The 20,306-nt window shown below is 47.5% G+C and overlaps 1 protein-coding gene across 3 annotated transcripts in view; it reads right to left on the bottom strand.

The window, feature by feature from the left end:
- Window positions 1-515: 515 nt before the first annotated feature.
- The window catches only part of sbf1 (SET binding factor 1), a 58,836-nt gene continuing 39,045 nt past the window's right edge, over window positions 516-20,306 (bottom strand). For 2 of the 3 annotated variants that reach the window (XM_041963663.1, XM_041963664.1), the window contains 31 exons: window positions 20,032-20,145; window positions 19,750-19,878; window positions 19,098-19,196; window positions 18,607-18,814; window positions 17,878-17,990; window positions 17,493-17,642; window positions 17,024-17,092; window positions 16,714-16,875; window positions 16,232-16,497; window positions 15,634-15,806; window positions 15,453-15,526; window positions 13,572-13,764; window positions 13,323-13,450; window positions 13,049-13,224; window positions 10,650-10,786; window positions 10,227-10,434; window positions 9,919-10,115; window positions 9,624-9,761; window positions 9,446-9,541; window positions 9,080-9,154; window positions 8,376-8,548; window positions 8,077-8,253; window positions 7,877-7,978; window positions 7,603-7,788; window positions 6,663-6,789; window positions 6,427-6,557; window positions 5,991-6,335; window positions 5,016-5,221; window positions 4,582-4,669; window positions 4,285-4,416; window positions 516-4,160 (listed from right to left, as the gene is read on the bottom strand). In XM_041963663.1, the coding sequence (XP_041819597.1) occupies window positions 4,062-4,160; window positions 4,285-4,416; window positions 4,582-4,669; window positions 5,016-5,221; window positions 5,991-6,335; window positions 6,427-6,557; window positions 6,663-6,789; window positions 7,603-7,788; window positions 7,877-7,978; window positions 8,077-8,253; window positions 8,376-8,548; window positions 9,080-9,154; window positions 9,446-9,541; window positions 9,624-9,761; window positions 9,919-10,115; window positions 10,227-10,434; window positions 10,650-10,786; window positions 13,049-13,224; window positions 13,323-13,450; window positions 13,572-13,764; window positions 15,453-15,526; window positions 15,634-15,806; window positions 16,232-16,497; window positions 16,714-16,875; window positions 17,024-17,092; window positions 17,493-17,642; window positions 17,878-17,990; window positions 18,607-18,814; window positions 19,098-19,196; window positions 19,750-19,878; window positions 20,032-20,145 (4,671 nt within the window). In that variant the 3' untranslated portion in view covers window positions 516-4,061. The remainder of the gene's footprint in view (window positions 4,161-4,284; window positions 4,417-4,581; window positions 4,670-5,015; window positions 5,222-5,990; window positions 6,336-6,426; window positions 6,558-6,662; window positions 6,790-7,602; window positions 7,789-7,876; window positions 7,979-8,076; window positions 8,254-8,375; window positions 8,549-9,079; window positions 9,155-9,445; window positions 9,542-9,623; window positions 9,762-9,918; window positions 10,116-10,226; window positions 10,435-10,649; window positions 10,787-13,048; window positions 13,225-13,322; window positions 13,451-13,571; window positions 13,765-15,452; window positions 15,527-15,633; window positions 15,807-16,231; window positions 16,498-16,713; window positions 16,876-17,023; window positions 17,093-17,492; window positions 17,643-17,877; window positions 17,991-18,606; window positions 18,815-19,097; window positions 19,197-19,749; window positions 19,879-20,031; window positions 20,146-20,306) is intronic. The other variant, XM_041963665.1, reaches the window with a different exon arrangement.

Here is a 20,306-nt window from a genome sequence, read left to right as displayed (position 1 = left end):
TCTGCAAAGATCCAGCTGCCTGTTCACGTTGAAGACGCTCGGGTGTCTTCAGCCCTCCTGCACCTGAGCTAGCCTGACTCAATATAAGGATGATGAAGGTGTCATTTGTCCCTCCCTCACAGGTCCAACAAAGCTGTAGAGTGAGTGAGGGAGATGTCAGTCAAACGCGGTCTACACATGCCCACCGAAGAGATCTACAGGGAGGTCAGAGATCAGGGTCAGCACACTACCTGCTCGGAATGACACAGCAGTTAGTTAGCAACTAGCTGGTGAATGTTCCGGTTCATCGTATGATCACGTGACTCCAGGTGGACGCCGATGTGCAGCCGGGCAGCTGCTTGCTAACACGTACGTCGTGTCAGCTTTATGAGGTGATCATTTGCTAGTGTCCCGTTTACCTGCTGCTTCCAAGTGGCCGACACATGCAACAACTGCATCTATAAAAATAAAAAGGGATGTGTTGTCATCCGAGGTGGAGCCTGGTGAAATTGGTCAATACACACACAACACAGAGGAACATTTAAACCCACAGTTTTTATTTGGATTCTAAAAACTATATTGACATGATTGACAACATAACCCGGCTCAGAAAGTCATTTCTAATTAAAAAAAGAGCAAAAATAAATAAAAAGGATTATATCATGTTGTGGTTAATGCAGCTGTTGTCGAGCATTACCAGAGAGATGAGTGAAGTAGAGTGAAAAGATGAGCTGGGTCTGACTGGATGTAGACTGCAGTCTCAACACAAGGACACACCGAGTCTTCCCTCAGGCGGGTTCTGGCTGCTGCAGCGTTCCTGCTGTCACTTTGGTCCATCTGTTCCTCGGGGGGGGGGGATTATTTTAAGATGTACAAGGTCACCTTAAACTTAACGACGTGGGATCATGCAGTTTTACTTTGTCACCAGACCTCCAGCAAACTGTTAGTGGATGCTGACGTGTCTAAAATCGTGCTTACTGATACAAGAAATCAGGCTGCTGCTGTCAGGGAACTGTACGTTTGATTTGTTGTAAACTGGGTACAGGGTACTGAGGCAGAACAGATGTTGAGTCGAGGAGTTTGGGTCAGTGATTCACAGGAACAGTCTCAGGATCATCCTGTGACTTTCCATTGAGCTTAAAGAGCAACTTAACACCAGCTGAACGTCAGTTAGAGGTGTTACCTTCAAGCAAAAATGCCCAAAATTCTCTAGTTCCAGCATCTCAAATGTGAATATTGTCTGCATGTCTTTGTCTTATGATAGCAAACTGAATATCTTCTTAACTTCTGGACTGACACATCAGTCATGTGGGTCACTGTTCATTACTTTCCTGACATTTTTTTGACTAAAAGAAATATAATGTAGAACATACTGGTTAGTTACAGCCTTGCTGCAGATGTGACGTGTACTCCGGGCTGTGTCAGTACACTGTGACATCACTGTTGGGTGTGGTTACAGGTGCAACCAGAGAGGGCAGCAAAACCGTGCTTTTAAGCTACTCTTAAAGGTTTGTGAATGCGCCACATCCCCAGAATCATCGACATAACTAATATTACTATATGAAATAATATGAGTATGCTTGGCATCTTTGATTAATATCTTGAACTACTACACCTCACATTTTAAATGCCTTCATAATATCCTTCAGTTAATCATGGAGGTTTCTGTGCTTCATCTCATACTGACTATTCAGTGAACACAAAAGGAGTCCATTATTCAGCTAGCAGCCGGCCAGTCAGCAGAACCCAGCACCAGGAAGACTTCATATGTGTGAAGTTTATTGGGACTGTAACCTCCGTCCAGAACATCCCACCACTGTAGGTGAGCAACACAGTAAAATCCAACCAGCCTTTAAAAACCAGCCCAGAGGCTTCCTCTTCCATTAACACACCATTTCCACTCTCGCGTTAACGGTTGCTATCGAGTAAGGACAACCACGATTACTACAAAAAAAAAGACATTGAGGGTTTACTTGTACATTTTTCCAAAAAAAAAAAAAAAGCATTAGTCACATTAATACAGAAATAAACAAATGGCACATTGAATTCCTAATTTAAAAATAAAGTGGTGCTTGAGGAACTTTCTTACTGAGGAGACAAGTTAAATAAATTACTACCATAAACGTTACATACAAATCTGGAGTAGTATATACAAAGGAGTTATTAGACAAAAAAAAATCTACAATTTCAAATTTTATGTTCAACAAAGACAGCAGTAGAACCTTATTTTACATAGCAGGGTTTGTGTTAACAGGTGTGGGTCAGAGTGGTTTGTGTGTGTGGAGGGGAGAGGGGGTGGGCAGTCTGACAAACCGTTGACATAAAAAAAAAAAAAAAAACCCAAGTGACTTGATGTTTGAAACGTGCTGTTTCTCCACAGCTCTCTAACAGGTGTAGACCTGAGCGCTGACGGTCGGTCGAACACTGGGGGTCTGTAGACACAGGCACAGTGAGTCTGAGCAGCTGCTGAGTACGAGCGAAGTGATGGAGGCCTGTATGTGTGTGTGACCGGCTCTCAGACGTCTGGCTGACTTTCCCTGTCCCGGCAGCGCCAAAGGAAGATTCGGCTGTTTTCCAACCCGACTCTTCTTTCCTGACTCCAGATGAGCTGAGGTGTTCGTCTAGATGTGTTTGAAATGATAAGAAATGTTTGGTATTTCTGCAGATGACTCGGTGTTATGCTTGTTGGCTAACTGCACAGCTAAACTAGTGAACCAGCTGGTTGCCCGGGTTTACCAAAGTAGCTTGCAGTTAGCGACAAGAGCTAATCTAGGGGACTCATTTCTGCGTTTGCTTTCAGTCGGGCTTGGAGACGAGCGTTTGAAATGATCTGTACACACAACAGCTGGAGACCCAGGTTGAAAAACACCTCAATCTTCCTTCGACAAACATCCAGTTTCTGACACTTTGAGCACTGTGGCGAGTCAATGTCCACCTCTAAAAACTGTAGTCTCTCCAAAGCATCCCATAATATCACTCTGTTCATTAGTATCCCTCCTCTTAATCTACCTTCCAGTTCTCCTTCTATAGATTGTTTTTAAGACATCACTACAAAATAAATCCCTCCATTTTCCTTCAGCATCCCTTAAAAATCTGAATGTTAATCGTGGTCGTACGGGTTAAAAACGCACAGGCGAAGAGCAGAGTTTAGCTTAGTGAGGGAGGATTTGTTTACTTTGTAAACACTCGCGGTGAAAGTTCACCGCCGCACTCTATACCTGACAGACTCCAATCTCCGGCTGGCTCTCCTGCTTTGATCTCTACGAGTGATTCATGGCTTTCACAGTATATCGCCGTCGCCTGCTGAGCACGGGCGACGACCATTGATCTCTTTCTGGTACAAATTTGAGATTTTGGGAAAAAAAAAAAAAAAAAGGGAAATCCTTCATGAACCGTTGAGGAGCCCTCCCCTCGCAGCTTCCTGTTTCTGCTACATCAGGCAGTGAGAGGCAAAGAGAGCAGAGACCTCTGAGGAGGGGAGGGAAGAGCGCCCCCGTGTGGTCCTCAGGGTTGTTTTGGTCCGTCGACCCACCAGTCAGTGTTTTTGATCCGGATCCTGTTTGTAGCTGGGCGACTGCAGCTCCTCCGTCATTCCTCCTGGAGTGTCATAAAGGGCAAGCGGGGTTAGTCGGGGGGGCAGCGGGTTTGTGGTTTACAGGTGGAGGGTCTGGAAAGATCTTCATGCTGGTCCGAGCTGCAGGATGCCTCACAGAAATGCATGCTTTCATATGCATCGTCTTTGTGCACACTGACATGAAGCGCACATAGTGGTCAGACTGTCGGAGGGGGGGTGGGTGAGAGGCTGCAGCTACTTGGTGAGATGACAGCGAGTGGTTCTTCAGGGACATTTTAGTTAGTTTTTTTTTTTCTTTTTTCTTATTTTTTTTATAACAAAAACACTGAAACATCGTGATGCAAGGTTATTAGTTCAACACTAGCGAACGGAGCAGAGCTTAAGTGGTGAAAGGCCCCTTCCCCTCCCTGTTCCGCCGGGATTGGTCAGTCGAGATGTCCGTCAGGCGCCGCTGCACCGCTCGCTCGTTCCTACTTGCATTGCTCCTTTAAGAGTCCCCGCCTCCCTCTCAGGCGTCTGACAGGCAGCTCTGAACACTGTCCATCCACAGCTGTGCGTTCAGGCTGTCCTGGGCGCAGAAGTTGTACACTCGTTTGGTCGTCTTGAGCTGAAAGGCGACAGGGGAGAAGTTCATTGCGGGCGTGTGCACACAAACGACCGATCACATGTTCTGCTCACACAGAAATCATGACTGCGTTGCCATTCTGATGTGAAAGCAGCAGTGGACTTACATCAAAGAAGGCTTTCTCGTCGATGTTTTTCGGTGCTCCCATGGCAGGCGTTCCCGGAATGACGGACTCCACGTCAGCCAGCTCAATCACCCCTTTACACTCCTTGTCCTGCCTGCTCTCGTAGTATCTCAGCTGGGGAGAGAGGTGACGCAGTCAGAAACGTCTTAATGCTTCACGCCAACGCCATAAAAACATGACGTCACTCCGTGAGGGTAAATCTTTGCAGAATTTGTGGGCTTGAACACTGAATCCACACTTTAACTCCACAGTTTCATGCTCAGCATCCCTCCGTCTTACCTGATGCTTGGTCTTGTCCAGCACAAACCACCGTGGTTTCCATGGTTTCAACAACGCGCCTTTCTTAAACAGGATGCCTTCGAAACTCCTAGTGGGAGGAGGTGAACAAAAATGAGAGAAAAGATGTTTTAGGGAGATACATTGATATTTGACCAACGATGATGATTCAACCTCTGATTCCTCGCTGCCTGACATCCCACACAGTTTAATACGAGATGTGATGAGATGAGATCTTGGTTAATTTAATGCATGTCTTCTGTCAGTTGTACTGACGCCTCTGCTGCTGTCATTCACAGATGTTTCCATTCATAGAGCAGCAGGGCAAAAAGCCACATGGTGTCTTTCTCAGGGACACTAGAGCAGGTGGCTGTACAAAAGCATTAGAAATCCTCACACAGAGCAGCTCTGCTCTCGCCACCATGGCGGGTACAGACCTGTTCTCGCTCTCGGTGCTCTGGAACTGGCTGTAGAGCGTGCTGGTGCTGGGCCGACCGGCGACAGGCGTGGAGGTGGCGCTGGCCTCGCAGTCCAGAGCCAGGTTGATGGAGGACCCCACGCCGCTCTCCTGCAGGTAGACGCCCTGGGAACGGCGCTGGTGGCTCAGGTTGGACGACATCAGCAAGGAGCTGGAGAACGACGGCTGAGGGGGAAGGAGGAACAGCTTTCAGCGAGAGTTCAAAAACGCTTACTTCATTCAGTAATTTCCATACAACAATAACAGGACACAAATGTTCCACGTGACATCTCAAGCAAGCTGCTTTAAATACCGAACAACAGCTTGTCAGAAAAAGGAGGCACCATGCTCCTTTAATAGTGCACCATTTACCGGCATTCTGCCTTTTCACCACAAGGTGTCAGTGGAAAACACCTGTCTCCATCTTTACCTTTCATTGAAACAGCTTGTCAGTCAGGTGTTCAGTCAGGTGTGGTAAATAAATAAATGCTGGCTTCATGGTGACAGACACAGCTGCGGATTATCGGTCATGTATTTATGTCAAAGGACATGAATAAATTCATTTAAAAAGTTGGAAACGTTTGGAAGTCTCTTGAAAGAGACTTTATCAGGGTGTCTTTTTTTAACTATACCAGTGTAAACACTATCAAGCAGAATCACGCTGTGAGTAATTTATATGTGAGCAACATTTGACAGATTTGTTAGAATGTGACCATAACTGACTGGTCAAAGCCCCAGCTTGTGGCAGAAGTAGTCAACTAGTGTGTGAAATTCCTTCCACAGAGTAAAATACTTCCTACAGAGACTGTTTGTTCTTCAGTATTGTTTGAAGAAGACTGTTGCATTCACTAACTAATCTTCGGAGTAGGAATTTTGCGACAGTCTGCACAAGAATACAGCACTTCAGCAGAGTATCAAATGTGTCTGTTTCCAGGAAACAAACCCGCCGTCTCACCTTGCTTTCCAGTTTGGTCTCAGTTCTCTGTGTGGTCTTGATCTTGTCCCACGTGTCCTTCCACTTCTCCGACGTCTGGCCGAGCTCAGCCTCCAGGCTCTGCAGGTCCTGCAGCAGCTTGGTGATGGCGTCGGGCACCACCTTGCTCAGGCTGTCGTAGCACGGCCACACGATGCGCCGCTGCGATTTTGGCCCGCTGGTGTCGGGCTTCTCCGCCGTCTCCTCCGCCACGCGCTCCTGCCGGCCCCTCAGCTCCCAGTCATAGGAGGGCCCCTCTGACAGAGTCTCCTCCATGTAGAAGTCCCACACCTTCAGGTTGGAGATGAAGGTGTACGGCCGCAGCACCTGGAACACACGATTACTCCCTTTAGTCACACTTCCACGATCCTTGAATGAACTTGAATGTATGAAATCTGGGCAGGTAAGTGTGTCTCACCTCCTCGTCTTCAGGAGAGAACATGTAGTTGAAGAAGATGGGGGTTTTCTTGTTGAGTCTGTCGATGTAATCCCACACAGACTTGCACACCTGGGGGCTCTTCCTCTCACCTTTCTCCTCATACAGCACTCCTGCACACACATAGGGCTCATTAGGAACACACACACACACAGAGTCTCCATGACTTGGACTTGTGTTTCTGAAGCAGCGTTACAGCTGCTCAGGAATGTTCTTACCCAGCTCTATGCGTTCGTAGTCGGAGTCGAGCAGGAAGGTGCGGAAGCGGTTGGACACGTAGTGGTAGGCCAGGAACTTCAGGTAGTACTGACTGAACTCAAACTCCATGGGGAACTGCAGGTGGATCTGAGGGTGGAGGGACAGAGACACACGGGTCAGGGCTACAGTTTGAAAGGGCCAGACAAGGATGCTGATGGCCACACAGTTTGTTTGGTCTAAAAACACACTTTTTATGTCATCTCTTTGTAATTTCAGAGATCTATGTAAGAGCTGCATTTGACATGCGCCAGCTGCCAGAGCTAAATTCAGTTACACTGTGTCCCTCTTCCTGTTGACTGAACAGAGAGGGGAAGCTCTCTGATGCACGGGACAACACAATATTTAAAGTGTCACGGAGCCTGTCTGTGGGCTCAGAACGGCGCGGCCACTCGAGCTCCATTACACCGCACTTCCTGCATGTGATAGGACGGCAGGACCCACGTCACGGATCAGCAAAACAGGAAATACAGTCCGACTCACACACAGAGCGTTACAAACATATATAGGAAGAGGAAAGAGAGCTGACCTTCAGTGAAGATTTCTATCATTGCACACTGCTTCTAGTCTCAGATCTTACTAATATTGTGTTGGCGTGTAGTTAGTGGCTCACTTTGCAATTACCTTGTCAAGTGCAAATTCCTTGTGCATGGACAGAGGAATCAAAGCCATTCTATATTTAAAAAAATACTGTCATTATGTCTGAATCTGATCTTTAGATGCTCAAAAACATATCATCTGCATCGAGCAATGGAAGCACTCAGGCTGTCTACCAGGAAGGTTGTTTATAGTCTAGAATTTTTTGGGAAAAAAAAAGTAAAGCATCCTTTCAACACCATCCTTCCGCTGACCTCTGATGTTCACATTTACAAACAAGGCCTCACGCCGGCACCGCAGACCCACCTGGTGCACGCAGTCGAGGAACTGCAGGAAGACGGGGGTGAAGCCGCTGCTCTGGCTGCCCAGGGTCTGTGCTCCACGGTGGCTGAATCTGTGGCCGAACGACAGCCACTCCTTCTCCACCAGCAGCCGGAAGCCGTCAAAAGTTCGGTAGTATGGATCAGACAGCAGCTGCACCAGGGAGACCACCTGCACACACACACACACAGCACGTCAACGCTAAGCCTCGGCTCAGAGAGCAGCTCTCAGCAGTGACGTTTCTGGGTGTCGGTCAAACCTGCGTGGTGACGTCCCAGCCATCCTCCAGGCTGACCATGACCGACGAGCCCGTATCCAGAAGCTCCACCACCAGGACAGACACCTGCAGCACCCTGTGCAGCTGGACACACACATACACACACATGCAGGGTGAGCCAAAACAACAGCCAAGTTCCCGAAACGAGCTGGGACAGTGAACGTGTTCCCGAGGGCACCCACCAGAGCCATCCACTCTGACTCCTCCAGGCAGCGCTGGAAGCTCATGCTGGGGTCAGAGGTGGGGGAGCTCGGCACGCAGGCTTTCATCAGCTTCTTGAAGCTGTTCTTCACCTGCCGCACGTCACACACCTCGATGGGAACCACCTCCCACTGCTGGAATGAGTCCTGCTTCCCGCCCTGAACACAACCACAACATTGTATTGCTGCTGAGTCCGAACCAGACCCAGGGAACGTTCCAGCAACCTAATCACAGCACGACACTCAAACCATCACAATAACGAGTGTGTGTCCCTGGTTACCTTGAGCTGGGCCTTGTCTCCGATGATGTAGAGGTAGGCTTTGTGCTGGCGGAGAAACAGCGCTTCGCTCGGCCCTCCGTTGGGCTGCGGAGACTCTTTCCCCGCCAGACGCGTCCCCACATCTGGGTTGTAGGTACTTAGACGCCCGCTGCCCCGGATACTGCCCCATTTACCTGCAATAAACACACACACAGAAAAGGTAGAGTCTTCAAAGCGATCATGAGATGAGAACTCAATTATCAATCATCACGTGAAATCCTTGTCCATGTTAAACAGCCATTAAAGGATGGTTCTTTTTTATTACGAGCAGAGTTGTAATAAACCAGAACGATCCTTTAAATGATGAAGTCCACAACTACTAACATCCATGCTGGTAAATAAGGCAGAAACATTCGAAAACTACTCGGTCCAGTTTGCTACGTCTGGCTCGGCGCTACATTATGAGGAAACAGAGTTGACTGTGATTGCTGCTGACATTCAACAGAGAGAAGAAGAATTAAACGAACAGGACGTCAGACGGCAGAGCTGCAGCAGCAGCAGCATGCACACACAGCCGCTCTCTGATCAACACAAGCAATAACAACACACCATTAGTCCGCAGAGACAGCACACTATCAGGAACCACTGCAAACACACTGACGCTACCGGGAAAGAGATCTGATTGGTTAGGCAGGAGGGGAGGGGGGGGGCGGGTCCTACTGTACCTCTAGAAGGGTTCCTGCCCTTGCCAGACACTTTGGGCTGAGAGAGGGAGATGACTTTCGCCCTTTGACCCAGAGCTGAGGTCAAACGACAGAGATGGCCCGTTAAACAACACCACACAGTGGAGGATGGTTTCAATCACACACACACCCTAAACATGAGCTACAAGGGATGCATCAACTCATTCATCATCCTCCTGGTCCAGTCCCGGTTTCAGGAACAGAATTTAGACTTGAAACACAATTCACACATTTTGTTTTGAAACCAGGACTGTAAGAGACTAATTAAAGCTATCAGAGAAACTACAGGGGCAGCGTGTGGACACACACACACACACACACACACACACACACACAGACGTGTCTTACCTCCTCTGCTGAAGGTTCCAGGAACATCCTCCTTGGTGCCCATCACCTGCTTCATCAGAGCGCCGATCTTGGGCTGCCGCAGCTTATCTGAGGAGTCTGTGGACAAAAGAGAGCATCGGCGACCGGTGAGGCTCCTGTGACGGCAGCATGTCGTGTCGGTGTGTGTTAGTCTACCCACCAGAGGTGCTCATGTGAGTAGAGGTGAAGCCGCTGAGTGTGTTTCTGCCGCTGCTCTCACTGTAAGAAGGCATGGAGCTGATGATGGCCTGCAGGTATTTCTCCTGCTCCAGACTGGTGGAGTCGGCCTGGGAGGGCACTGCACAGGAAACACACGAGCACACCTTCATGTTTCAGGTAACTGATATGTTTTTTTGAATGAGCAGACGTGTATGAATCAGGGCACTCCTGAAAAATAACTAGCAACAGCGCCTACATATAAGCCTACATGCCTAAAATAGATTTTTAGTTTTTACCTGCAGCAGGGGCATTCGGGGACTTGAAGAAGCCCACCACCCCCTTCGCATGGAGGCCTGCAGAACGCAGCAGGACGGCCTTGGTTCGTGAATTCCTCCAGCAAACTACAGGGAAGCGATTCTGCCGGTAGCAGCGGCAGATCCTCTGGATAGTCGAGTCTGGGATGCTCTGAGGCACAATCAGCAGGCCGGGGTAGCTGACACACACACACACACACATCGTATTTAGCACTGAGGAGAACCAGTTCACGCATGACCCCCACCTCTCACCCCTCATCAGTGTGTGTCGTCCTCCAGTGGCCTCTCACCTCCTGCAGACAGTGTACATGCGGTTGACGGTTGAAATCCTGAAAGGCTCGTTCTTAGAACGCGTCAGGCTGTTGCTGAGCGTGCCCAGACCCAGGCGCTGGTAGTCGCGGCAACAGGCACGCTCCACCACGTTGCTCATGGTCTGTCTGTCGGATGAACGGATGGTGGAGGAGAGGGTGAGGGAGCCCTGGTCCACTTCCTCTGACACTGTGGAGGCACACAGCAGCAATGCATGGCTGTCACTAGGTCACAGGTGAGCTGGGAGCTGCGGTGAAATCTAATTTGTGTTTAAAATAACACATATAGCTAACACTCAGATCTACATACACAGTTAATGAGTGGCGTGGCTGTGAGTGTGATGATGCCACCCGCCCACAGTAAGAATCCCAGAAGGCCTGGAAAGAGTGTAAAGGTGTGATTACCTGAGATTTCATCCTCATCCAGCTCTGACTGGAAGCTGCTCCTGTTCTCCCAGGTGGGGGGAGAATACTTCTTCCTGGTCACATACTGCCGGCCGATGGTCCTCTTGGCGCTCTTCACCAGGTTTTTGGAAAGTGTCCTGAGGGAGGAGGGAGAAAGAAACGTTGAAGTTGAGCATTTTTAACATACATCACCTCATGGATTCTACAGCGTATCTCACAAAGTCACTTGATGTGGACTTCCTGTTAGAGCACAAATATGCATTTAGATTAGAAACGGAGTCCGACTCCGACTGACAATGAGCTGATTTGACTGAATGTTTGTCTCAGTGCGTAATCTGTGTGAGCTGTGAATTCAGTGGTGAGTCGCTGGTTTACCATGCCACATGGCCAGAGTTTGAGTTAATATGACTGAATGGAGGTTTTTTAGCACACATGCATGCATGCGTGCACACACACACACACACACAGACACACACACACACACACAGTGCAGAGATGGAAACAACAGGGCCAATAAAACGATTTTCCACTGATGAATTATTCAAAGGCTTCTCTCATGCTCCTTTCATTCTCCAGAAAAGAAAGAGGGGAGAACTGTGTGTGTGTGTGTGTGTGTGTGTGTGTGTGTGTGGTCAGGAGGGTGGGAGAGGACTAAGGGGTTGGTTGCTCAGACTTTGAATAAAGAGGAGACAAATTCACATTGTGGCTTGACTAGAGGATTTATCAAGAAACTAACATGTGAGGCCACACTCAAACTCAAACTCAAACTAAAACTCCTGAGGTCACGTTGACTTAAATGATAATTAAAAACCAAAGGGGAAGATTAGAGCAATCTTTTCTCAAAGCACCATATTCATGAACTCTCCCATGCTGTTGTTGCTGTGAAACGTTCCACTCACTCTCTGCAGACCCGAGGGCCTGTTTCACTCAAGGCTTAATGCACTGTGTCGCGACAGAGGTGACGATACTGTACAAGCGTGCACATGAATCGCACAACATGCAACGCATTAGAATGAAGGCAGCTCCTGATCCTGTGCCTTTAGATGCAGTCACTCCTGCAGAAAAACCTTCCTTGTTGCACACACGTTGTTTATGGTCATAGAGCCAAAGCACAAAGAGCCAGGTCTGTTTACAGGCTGACATGTGCTTTAGGAGCTTGTGTTTGCAACAACACCTCGGAATTGTGTTGTACTCTTTCGGGAATTTATTTTCCTTTTAAAAAATCTCAATCTTCTGTTGTGCAATGCAGTCAGCAGTCAGATTAGTTGACCTTTTGCCAAACTGCACATCAGTGTGATCTGCCAGAAGGGTATTTATCTGTCATCTTTTCAGAGTTGGACTAAAAACATGTTGGTTTTTGAGCAGAGGCTCGGCATGGACTCAGCATTTTAATCAGTCTTGCTGGTTTGTATTTTTTCTTCTCTGTTCTCAGCAATCAGTTTCATCAGATACTGTGGTCAAACATACTGACGGTAACAACACAGCTGACAGTTATTACAAAGACCATGCACTGACACGGCACAGCGCTCCTGGCTTCATTTGTTGTTTTACATTAATCCGCCACAAGGGAGCGCCTTTCTATTGTTCAAAGTGAGGAAAAACTTCCTCACGTTGACCTTTGAACCTCTCGGGTCAGCATCAGCTCAGCTTGTGGCAAGGGTAATGTTGCTCACATTATGCAACCAGCAGAGGAGAACGAGACCCAGAACGCATTTGTATGATGAGATGCAAAATCCTGACAAATTACTTCTGCACCCTGCCCACAGAAATGCAGCCAATGCTAATCTCAATGTGAAATGTCCACAGCGGTTGTATTTTCATGTCACTTATGTTCTGGTAATGTAGCTGCACCACTTTATTTTCCCTCATGAATTGCACCACAGTTCACATGAAAAAAAAAAAAAAAACTGAGCATTTTAACACGTTAATGATCAAATCTGGCAATACCACTGTTTAAACCACCTCCCAACATACTCGTGCTGGAAACAAGCCCATCTAGGTTACACAATAGACTCTAACTGCTTTTGACCTTAAGCCTGGTGAAATATGGGGTGAAAATTCTTGAGCTCGAGGTGTAATTGAATAACTTGGTAAATGGGGCAAACATGAGAACAACAGCTGGGGGCAGCAGTAAATTTAGCTGTTACAGATGTGAAGCCTTGTCTGTGTCACCTGGTGAGCTGCTACACTGTAATGAACACGCTGTACTTGACCCACAGGATGTGATGGGGTCTAAGGTTACGGTGATTTAACAGCCTGTCACCTTCTTAATAGACATCGTGCTTGTGTTCCTGATGGATGGTTCCTTGGAGCAAAGCTGCAAGTGATTATAGTTTCTCTTGCATAAAAACATTTTGTGCTCTGGGGAATTCATTCATCCTACATGGACGTTTCCTTACTTGAGCGACTGGTTCTTGTCCTTGGTCTTGTGCTCCACCACCAACTTCCCGCACTGACCCACAGTGAAGGCAAAGGTGCCCTGGACGTGCTGAGGGTAGCGCAGCTTGTGCATGTGCTTCCTGAAAACCTCTGCCAGGTCTGATGCGACCACCTCGTCAAACGCGATCTTCATCAGCTACGGGCAGACAGGAAAACGGTGAAATCCGAGAAAAACAACAGCAAGCAGAAAGAAGAATAAGATATTTGTTATAAGAGTTGAGAATGTAAGAGTACCTGGAAGGTGCAGGACCGGAGCTGCAGCCCCTCCTGGACAAACTGGTCCATTGGTAAAGTGACAGAGATTCTTTTCTCCTTGGTCAGAGAGGCGATGGGGAACGAGCGAGTCACCACCTGCTCACCCACTGCATGAGGAGGACACACAGACAGAGGGCAGGGTTTAGACGACCCACAGGTATGGAAGCAGGGTGAAGCTCAGGCCTCTCAAAGTTGTGCGTGTGTGTGTTAGTGTGTATCATCTCTCACCCAGTGGGTCAGAGGGTGTCCCCTTGAAGATGAGCCTGTAGGTGGTGAGGAAGATGGCGCCCTCAGCAGGGAGCAGAGGCGGACCTCCCATTAGACCCGTGGCCTCCTCGCGGCCGTCGGAAATCAGGTGGACCCGCATGGCGTCCATCACCAGCTCCTCACCGGGTAATAGTGTTGGCCTCAGCAGTTTAGGCTGCACAAAGAGAGAAAGAGAAGAGGAGACGAGGAAGATTAATGATGCGGCAGTGGAAAGAGGATGAGTCGAGAAGTGAAAATGGAGGATTCTGACTGTGCCACTAATGTAAAACGTCACGACTTCCCCTGACAGAGTTGGAGAGTTTCTGCACTTTCACACGGTTTTCCTTTCTTTCATTTAACCTCAAACAAAAGAACGACGGTGTTGATCTTTACTCTATAGAATGCTACATTTATGAGAGACGAGGGAAGTCTAAAATATGTACATACATCTACCCAGGAGAAATTTTAATGACTCTTTATCCAAATATTTTCATATTTGCAGTCTGGTTTCCACAACGATTAGCAGTGAAAGTTGTAAAATCCTTTAGTGAAGCTGCCAATTTGTAAAGCTTTCTTCAATAACTCTCACTCGTTGCTTGTCTGTAAACTGTGTAAACTGCCTCATATTCCAGTGGGAACCTTGAGCAGACTTCAGGTCCAGCAGGACAATAAGGCTGCACAATGACACATGAAAATAAGTGTATATATAAATATTACAAAACCAAACAAACACTCCACTCATCAGAGTCTCATGCTTCCATAAGCATGCGGTTAGGTTACTGGCTGGATGAACTGCACTGTTTGGGAAGTTTAGACAGGCTAATCTTGAAATTAATGCATTATTGTTGCATAACACACACGTCAGTTGATCTGGAGTTGTGGGATCTTGGCAGACATAATGTTACGGACGAAAAGATAAATACATGGAAATAAATGTCGAATAATATTTATTTGGTTTTGTTTATGCCATGAGATGTTCATTTCATATTTCTTCAAAAATACAAGGACAAGTTTTGAACAGTCCCTGAGGATCCAAAGCTTGGTTACACGACTCTCGTTTTCAGGCCTCTGAGGGCTGCTGAGCTTTTCTGAATACCAGCAGTATGAAATATGACCGGGCTTTGTCCTCTGGCCCCTTACATCACTTCCTGTCCCCCCGTGAGGCCTGGAGAGCTTCCTAAAGGAACTCCACCTCTGATAGGAAATGAATGACAACTTTGCAAACCTGTTTCATAATCTGTTGCACAACACCTTATGCCACACATATCTGCACTCCAGCTGCAGTCACACAGCGGAAAAAGGGCAGAGTTTCCTCTGTCGGCCTTTAAATGCTGAGACCCTAATAGCTGTAAACTGCAAACAATAGTTTTTGTGTTATCCACTAGGATATGTATTCGCATGCTGCACAGAAAATGCTGACGAGACATTCTGAGAGCAGAGGCAGGGAGACGATGGAGAAAGGCACTGCCGGGGCGCTGAGCAGTTACGTGTTTAGTGAAATGGCAAAACATGTCACGTCAAGCTCAGCGGGGCCACCGTCCCTCTCCAACACACTGCACGCAGGACTAACAGCACCCTTCAGACTGAAGGCACTCAGCTCCGCGGCACCCCGGAGAGCTGCAGCCGCCAGGCTGAGCTCCACCGGACCAAGAGACCAAACGGCACGACAAGGGAGAGCAATCACCCAGCATGCACTGCTCAGGCGTGCTGTGAGTCACACAGTTCTGTCTCTGACGGACAGACGTACCTGGCGTGACACTGTGAGCGTGTGCTGTAGGGATTGGTGGAGAGGGGAGAGGGCGTGGCTGGCTGGGGTTCTGCAAGGCCTTTGTCCAGTGGAACGTAAAAATAGGAATTGGTTACCTTTTGGATCGGAGGCAGTCTCTTGCTCTCCCTGTGGACTGCATCTAACGTCTCGATGTGCATCTGAACAATATCTGCAAAGAAACGGACAGAGGCATGAAGGAGGAGGACAGACGTGATGATTTTGTCATGAAGTTCGGTGCGATGCTCTCTGTCAGGGCACATCTCGGTGCCTCCATACCTGGTATCATGGTGTGGAGAGCCTTGAGGTGCTCGTTGGTCACGCCGCTCTCATTGCACACTTTGTCTACGAAGCGGTTAATAAAGCGCACCACAGAGTTAGCCACGTCTGAGCTCTCAGCGTCTTCGAAGCCGCTCTCTGTGTCGTAGCTTTCCGCCATGCTGCCTGCAATACTACGGGACAAAAGGACTGCTTTGAACATTTATGGTTCTAGAAAAGTAGAAAACAAAGAAGTGTCTGAGCTTAGCATTTGTTGATGAGGTGTAAATGTTTGGTTACATGCATATGAGTATATTTGTATTTGATTCGGTATATTTGTGTTGTGTACAGAACAGTATAATCACCTGGTTGGTTTAATTTTCATATGCAACACTGAATTCAATTAGTAGGTTTCCTCTGACTCATTATGTGTCAGTTATCAGTTACCTTTTTGTGAAAGCATGCTAGTACTGGTTTGTGCATCACCTCCTCTTTTCCCTTAATTCTAAAGAAATGTCAGCACCATGTACTGTGACCGCCACATCCTAGTCTGCGGACCTGTGCTGCATATCATATCTGATCCCTTCACGTCCTGCTGAAGGCTGACAGCCGTTTATACCTGTTGGTGACGTAGCTGTTGCTGACGCTCTCCACGTCTCCGAGGCCGGAGCTCCTCAGGAGGCGGTTCTTGCTGGTGTCCAGCGGCAGCAGCAGGTAGCTCATCCTGTTGGCGTAGTGGATGGCCTGGCTGAACACCGTGCTCTCCTCCTTCTGCACGCGCTCCGCCTGCATTTCCTTGCTGAGCGTCGGCCACAGCCGGTTCTGCTCCGACGCCAGCTCCAAGGCGCTGATTTCCCTCCCACTGCCTGACCCGTCCTGCTGCTCCTGAGAACAAATCGAAGGAGGCTTATTAAAGATTAATCATGTCAAGATAAAAATGACACTCTGCTCAGCAGGCTGGGAGGCTGACTCATTAGTCTACTGGCTGAAGTGGGACACTTCCTTCCAAAAATCCACCAAAAACTTTTTGCAACGTGAAAGACCATCATTCATCAGTCTTTGTTCACTCTGGTAACATATAAGTGCCACGCAGGTGCTCACAGAGTGGTTCTGCTGCTCTCCCTCCTCTGTCTCGAGGTACAGAGCTCTGATGTGGTTCTGGACATCGCTGTAGAACATGGCCTCCCAGAACTGCATGGTGGTCCACACCATGTGCTCCTGTACGCAGCTGTAGGCAAACTGTGTGATGCCTGCACCCAGTTTCTGCCAGACAAACACAGAAAGAGACTCTTATAAGAGAAAAAGACACTTTGAATGTCTCAACATTCAGAATGTTTAGAAAAGCTGTGGTTAAGGCTGAATTTCATGCGGTGGTGTGGAATGACTTTGCTGATGTTGGTTATAAACTTACTCTGCAGAAGGCCGTGACCAGTGGAAGGAGGGCAGCGGCAATACCGTGTTCATCGATATGCGAGCAGTCCTGAACAGAAACAGATGCAATGAATGATGTGACAACCAATCATGAAACAGAACTGCACTCAATATATATCATCAGAGACTAATTATTGGGCTACTGTGTCGGCCTCGCTTTAAATTACGTCCTCTTCTTTATACTGAGCATCTTGAACAGCAAGTATCTGTATATCTGTAACAAGCTCTCATATGTTTGGGATGGCAGGGACGTGTTGGTCGGTCCAGACTGAAATGTCCCACAAAATATCTTTGCTGCTGGAGCAGAACACTATTCTCACCTGACTATTCTCACATCTTCGTTTTCCTGCCGTGCCTCAATTTTACATGTAATCTAATAAAGAAGTTTTATTTAAGATTTTATGGCTGTAACACTGATTCTAGTGACATTCTAGTATTTGCAGACTCACCTGTAGGGTGCAGTTCATCATTCGGACAATGTAGTCAAACTGCTGGTCATCCAGCACAGCTCGGTTCTGCAGGACGTGCTGATTCAGCTCCTGGGTCAAGCAAACCCGGGCCGCCCGACCCTTCAATGCCCGTAGTACAGCTGGCATTAACTGGACAGAGGAGATGAAAACAGCTGAGTCACAAACGCTTCACAAACATAAAAGTAGAACAAATTATGCCACTTTAAAAAACACGGGTACCTTAACTTGTTGAGTGACAAGACACTTTATAGTTTAGAACTAAAGATAGTGTTTTGTTTCTGCTAAGTAGGCATTCAGTGTTTTGTGACTGTAGGAAACTCTCCTAAACTTTGCCGTCAGTCTGCTCATGCAGTGGCGCTCTTACCTTCTTGGCCTCCAGCATCTTGTTCTCAAAGATGTACGTGATGCAGTTCCTGACCACCTCCAACCTGCGGGCGCTGTTTGCCATCACGTTGCCGTTCCTGTCCACGATGTCTCCTGTGGAGACGGGGAGAAGTGACCAGACACTCATTCATCACTGCAGCACAGGACTTAACCCCATTAAACACACGCTGTGAGACAGGCTGTCGGAGGGAAACGTTCAGCTTGGTGGTATGTTTTTACAAATGCAACTATCAAACCTAACACCTGCTGCCTTACAACAAAGTCTTGTGTTTACCACTTTAACACATTTTCAATCTCCTTATTTCAAATTAATCTGATCCAAACAAATAAAACATAAATAAAACAGAATGTGATCATTTGCTAATCCTTTTCGACATTAATTAATTAATTAATTGAAAACAGTACAGAGACGATATATTTAACATTTTAATCTCATCAGCTTCATTGATTTTTGTAAATATCTGCTTATTCTGAATTTGATGCAGCAGCATGTTTCAAACAAGTTGTGACAGGAGCAACTAAAGACTGGGAAAGATGTGGAACGCTCCAAAAACACCTGTTTGATTGGTAACAGGTGAGAGTATCATGATTGGGTATGAAAGGCGCATCCTGGAAAGGCTCAGTCGCTCACAAGCGAGGTTGGAGCGAGGTTCACCACTTTGTGAACACTTGATTGTATAAAGGATGTTGCTACAGTACTACAGCTCACCCAGTGGGGGTCCGGATGGCACCATGCCCTTCAGCTCCGCCTTGACAACAGGAGGCGCAGTTTTGAGCTTGGCGGCGGCGTGGTCGATGAAGAGCTGCACCGCGACGTCGTCCAGCCCAGGGAAGGGCGTCTGATGCTGTGCAGTGTTCTGGCTGTGTTCTGACGGCCGCTGGACTTTGTGCATCGCCACAGAGGGGTAAGGATTCTCCTAGAGGGAGGGAAAGGCAGAGATTGTAAAGAGAAAAACCGGTGAGGAGCAACTGAACGAAAGCAGAGCCATAAGAGAGAGGGATCCTGTCATTAGTTTGGTGGGAGAAAGGAAGAGAAACAGAAAAATGGACAGAAAAGTTAAGACATAAAAAATGAAGGAAAAGAGAGTCCCACAAGAGGAAACTCATGAGAAAGAAAGAGAACATAACAGGACTGATAGGAAACCAGCAGAGAAAGGGCTGGTAATAGGTATTCCATGTACGTTTCATTAGAGAACATACATTTTTGAAGAGCTGCTCCGCCAGCTCCTTGACATGGTTCATGACTTTGTGTGGACAGGCCTCCTCTTGTCGTATCCGCTCCACATGATTGGCTACCAGCTGTGGAGACAGGACAAAGAAGGAAGCTCACCTCAAATTTCAGCATTGATCTCTGAGCCACGTGCTTCCAATAACCTCCAAAATAACTGAACACGTGTTCCAAAAAGTCAGAAAACTGAGAAAAATACAAATGTTTACACACAAAACTAAAAAACAAACAAACTGAGAGCTGTTTTCATCACATTCATTATGATGTTAAATAAAAGCTGTGTCAGCAGCCCTTGGTAGGTGGGCCAACAAAGTCAAACACTTTTCATTGAGCTGTAGAGACAAATGATGGTATATGCTGGTGAATTTCAGTTATGGGCCTCATTCAGTTCTCCCAATGGAACAAGACACTCAGTAGTTAACTCTACAGTGAGCAGTAAAGGGAGATACTGGACACGCATCATCACTTTTTTCATCACAGTTGTAGTGTGGCTTGACTGTAACATCTACAGAATGGGATTGTTTGCTCTGTGGGTTTCTTAGCAGTTCCACTGTGTGAACTTGAGGGCTCTGCATGGAGCAGAAACAGTAACCACAGTGCACTGTATAGTAAACAGGGACTCACGTCATCAAACAGGTCAGTGGCTCTGTAAGGAGGCCCCCTCTCTGACACGAAGCCTGCAAACGCCATGCCATCCAACACCTTCATGAGGAAGTCGTCCTCCGTCAGCGCCCTCTGACACAGGAAGGCCGCCTGTGGAAACACACGTTACACTCATCTGATGCGCTTCTCATTCAGGAAAGTTGGCGCACACGCCGACGGCCCCTCTCTTCAAATGACTCTCTCTCTTAAGGACATGCAGACGATTGGTCAGAGTTATTGTCACATGCCGCGTTGCTCACAGACCTTGTGGAAGCGAATCACTGGTTCTGGGTGAATGCGGATGATGTGTAAACACCAGCGGTAGCCCTGGAAGAGCCGGGCGAACAGCCACAGGAAAACTGCCCGGATCTCCTTATCCTGAAGCACACAAACAACGGACAAGCTCAAGCCAACACACACACACACACACAAAAACTGAAGGAATAATGGAATGAGGAACTGGAAAACCTCGAGAATCCTGGAGCTGTGGGTTTAATCCAGTTACATTTTTGGCCTTTGATCCTATTTTTCAAGCAAAC

The sequence above is a fragment of the Chelmon rostratus genome, chromosome 22 (assembly GCF_017976325.1).
Source record: "Chelmon rostratus isolate fCheRos1 chromosome 22, fCheRos1.pri, whole genome shotgun sequence".
Classification (NCBI taxonomy): Eukaryota; Metazoa; Chordata; class Actinopteri; order Chaetodontiformes; family Chaetodontidae; genus Chelmon; species Chelmon rostratus.
This window is presented reverse-complemented; position numbering and strand designations above follow the sequence as displayed.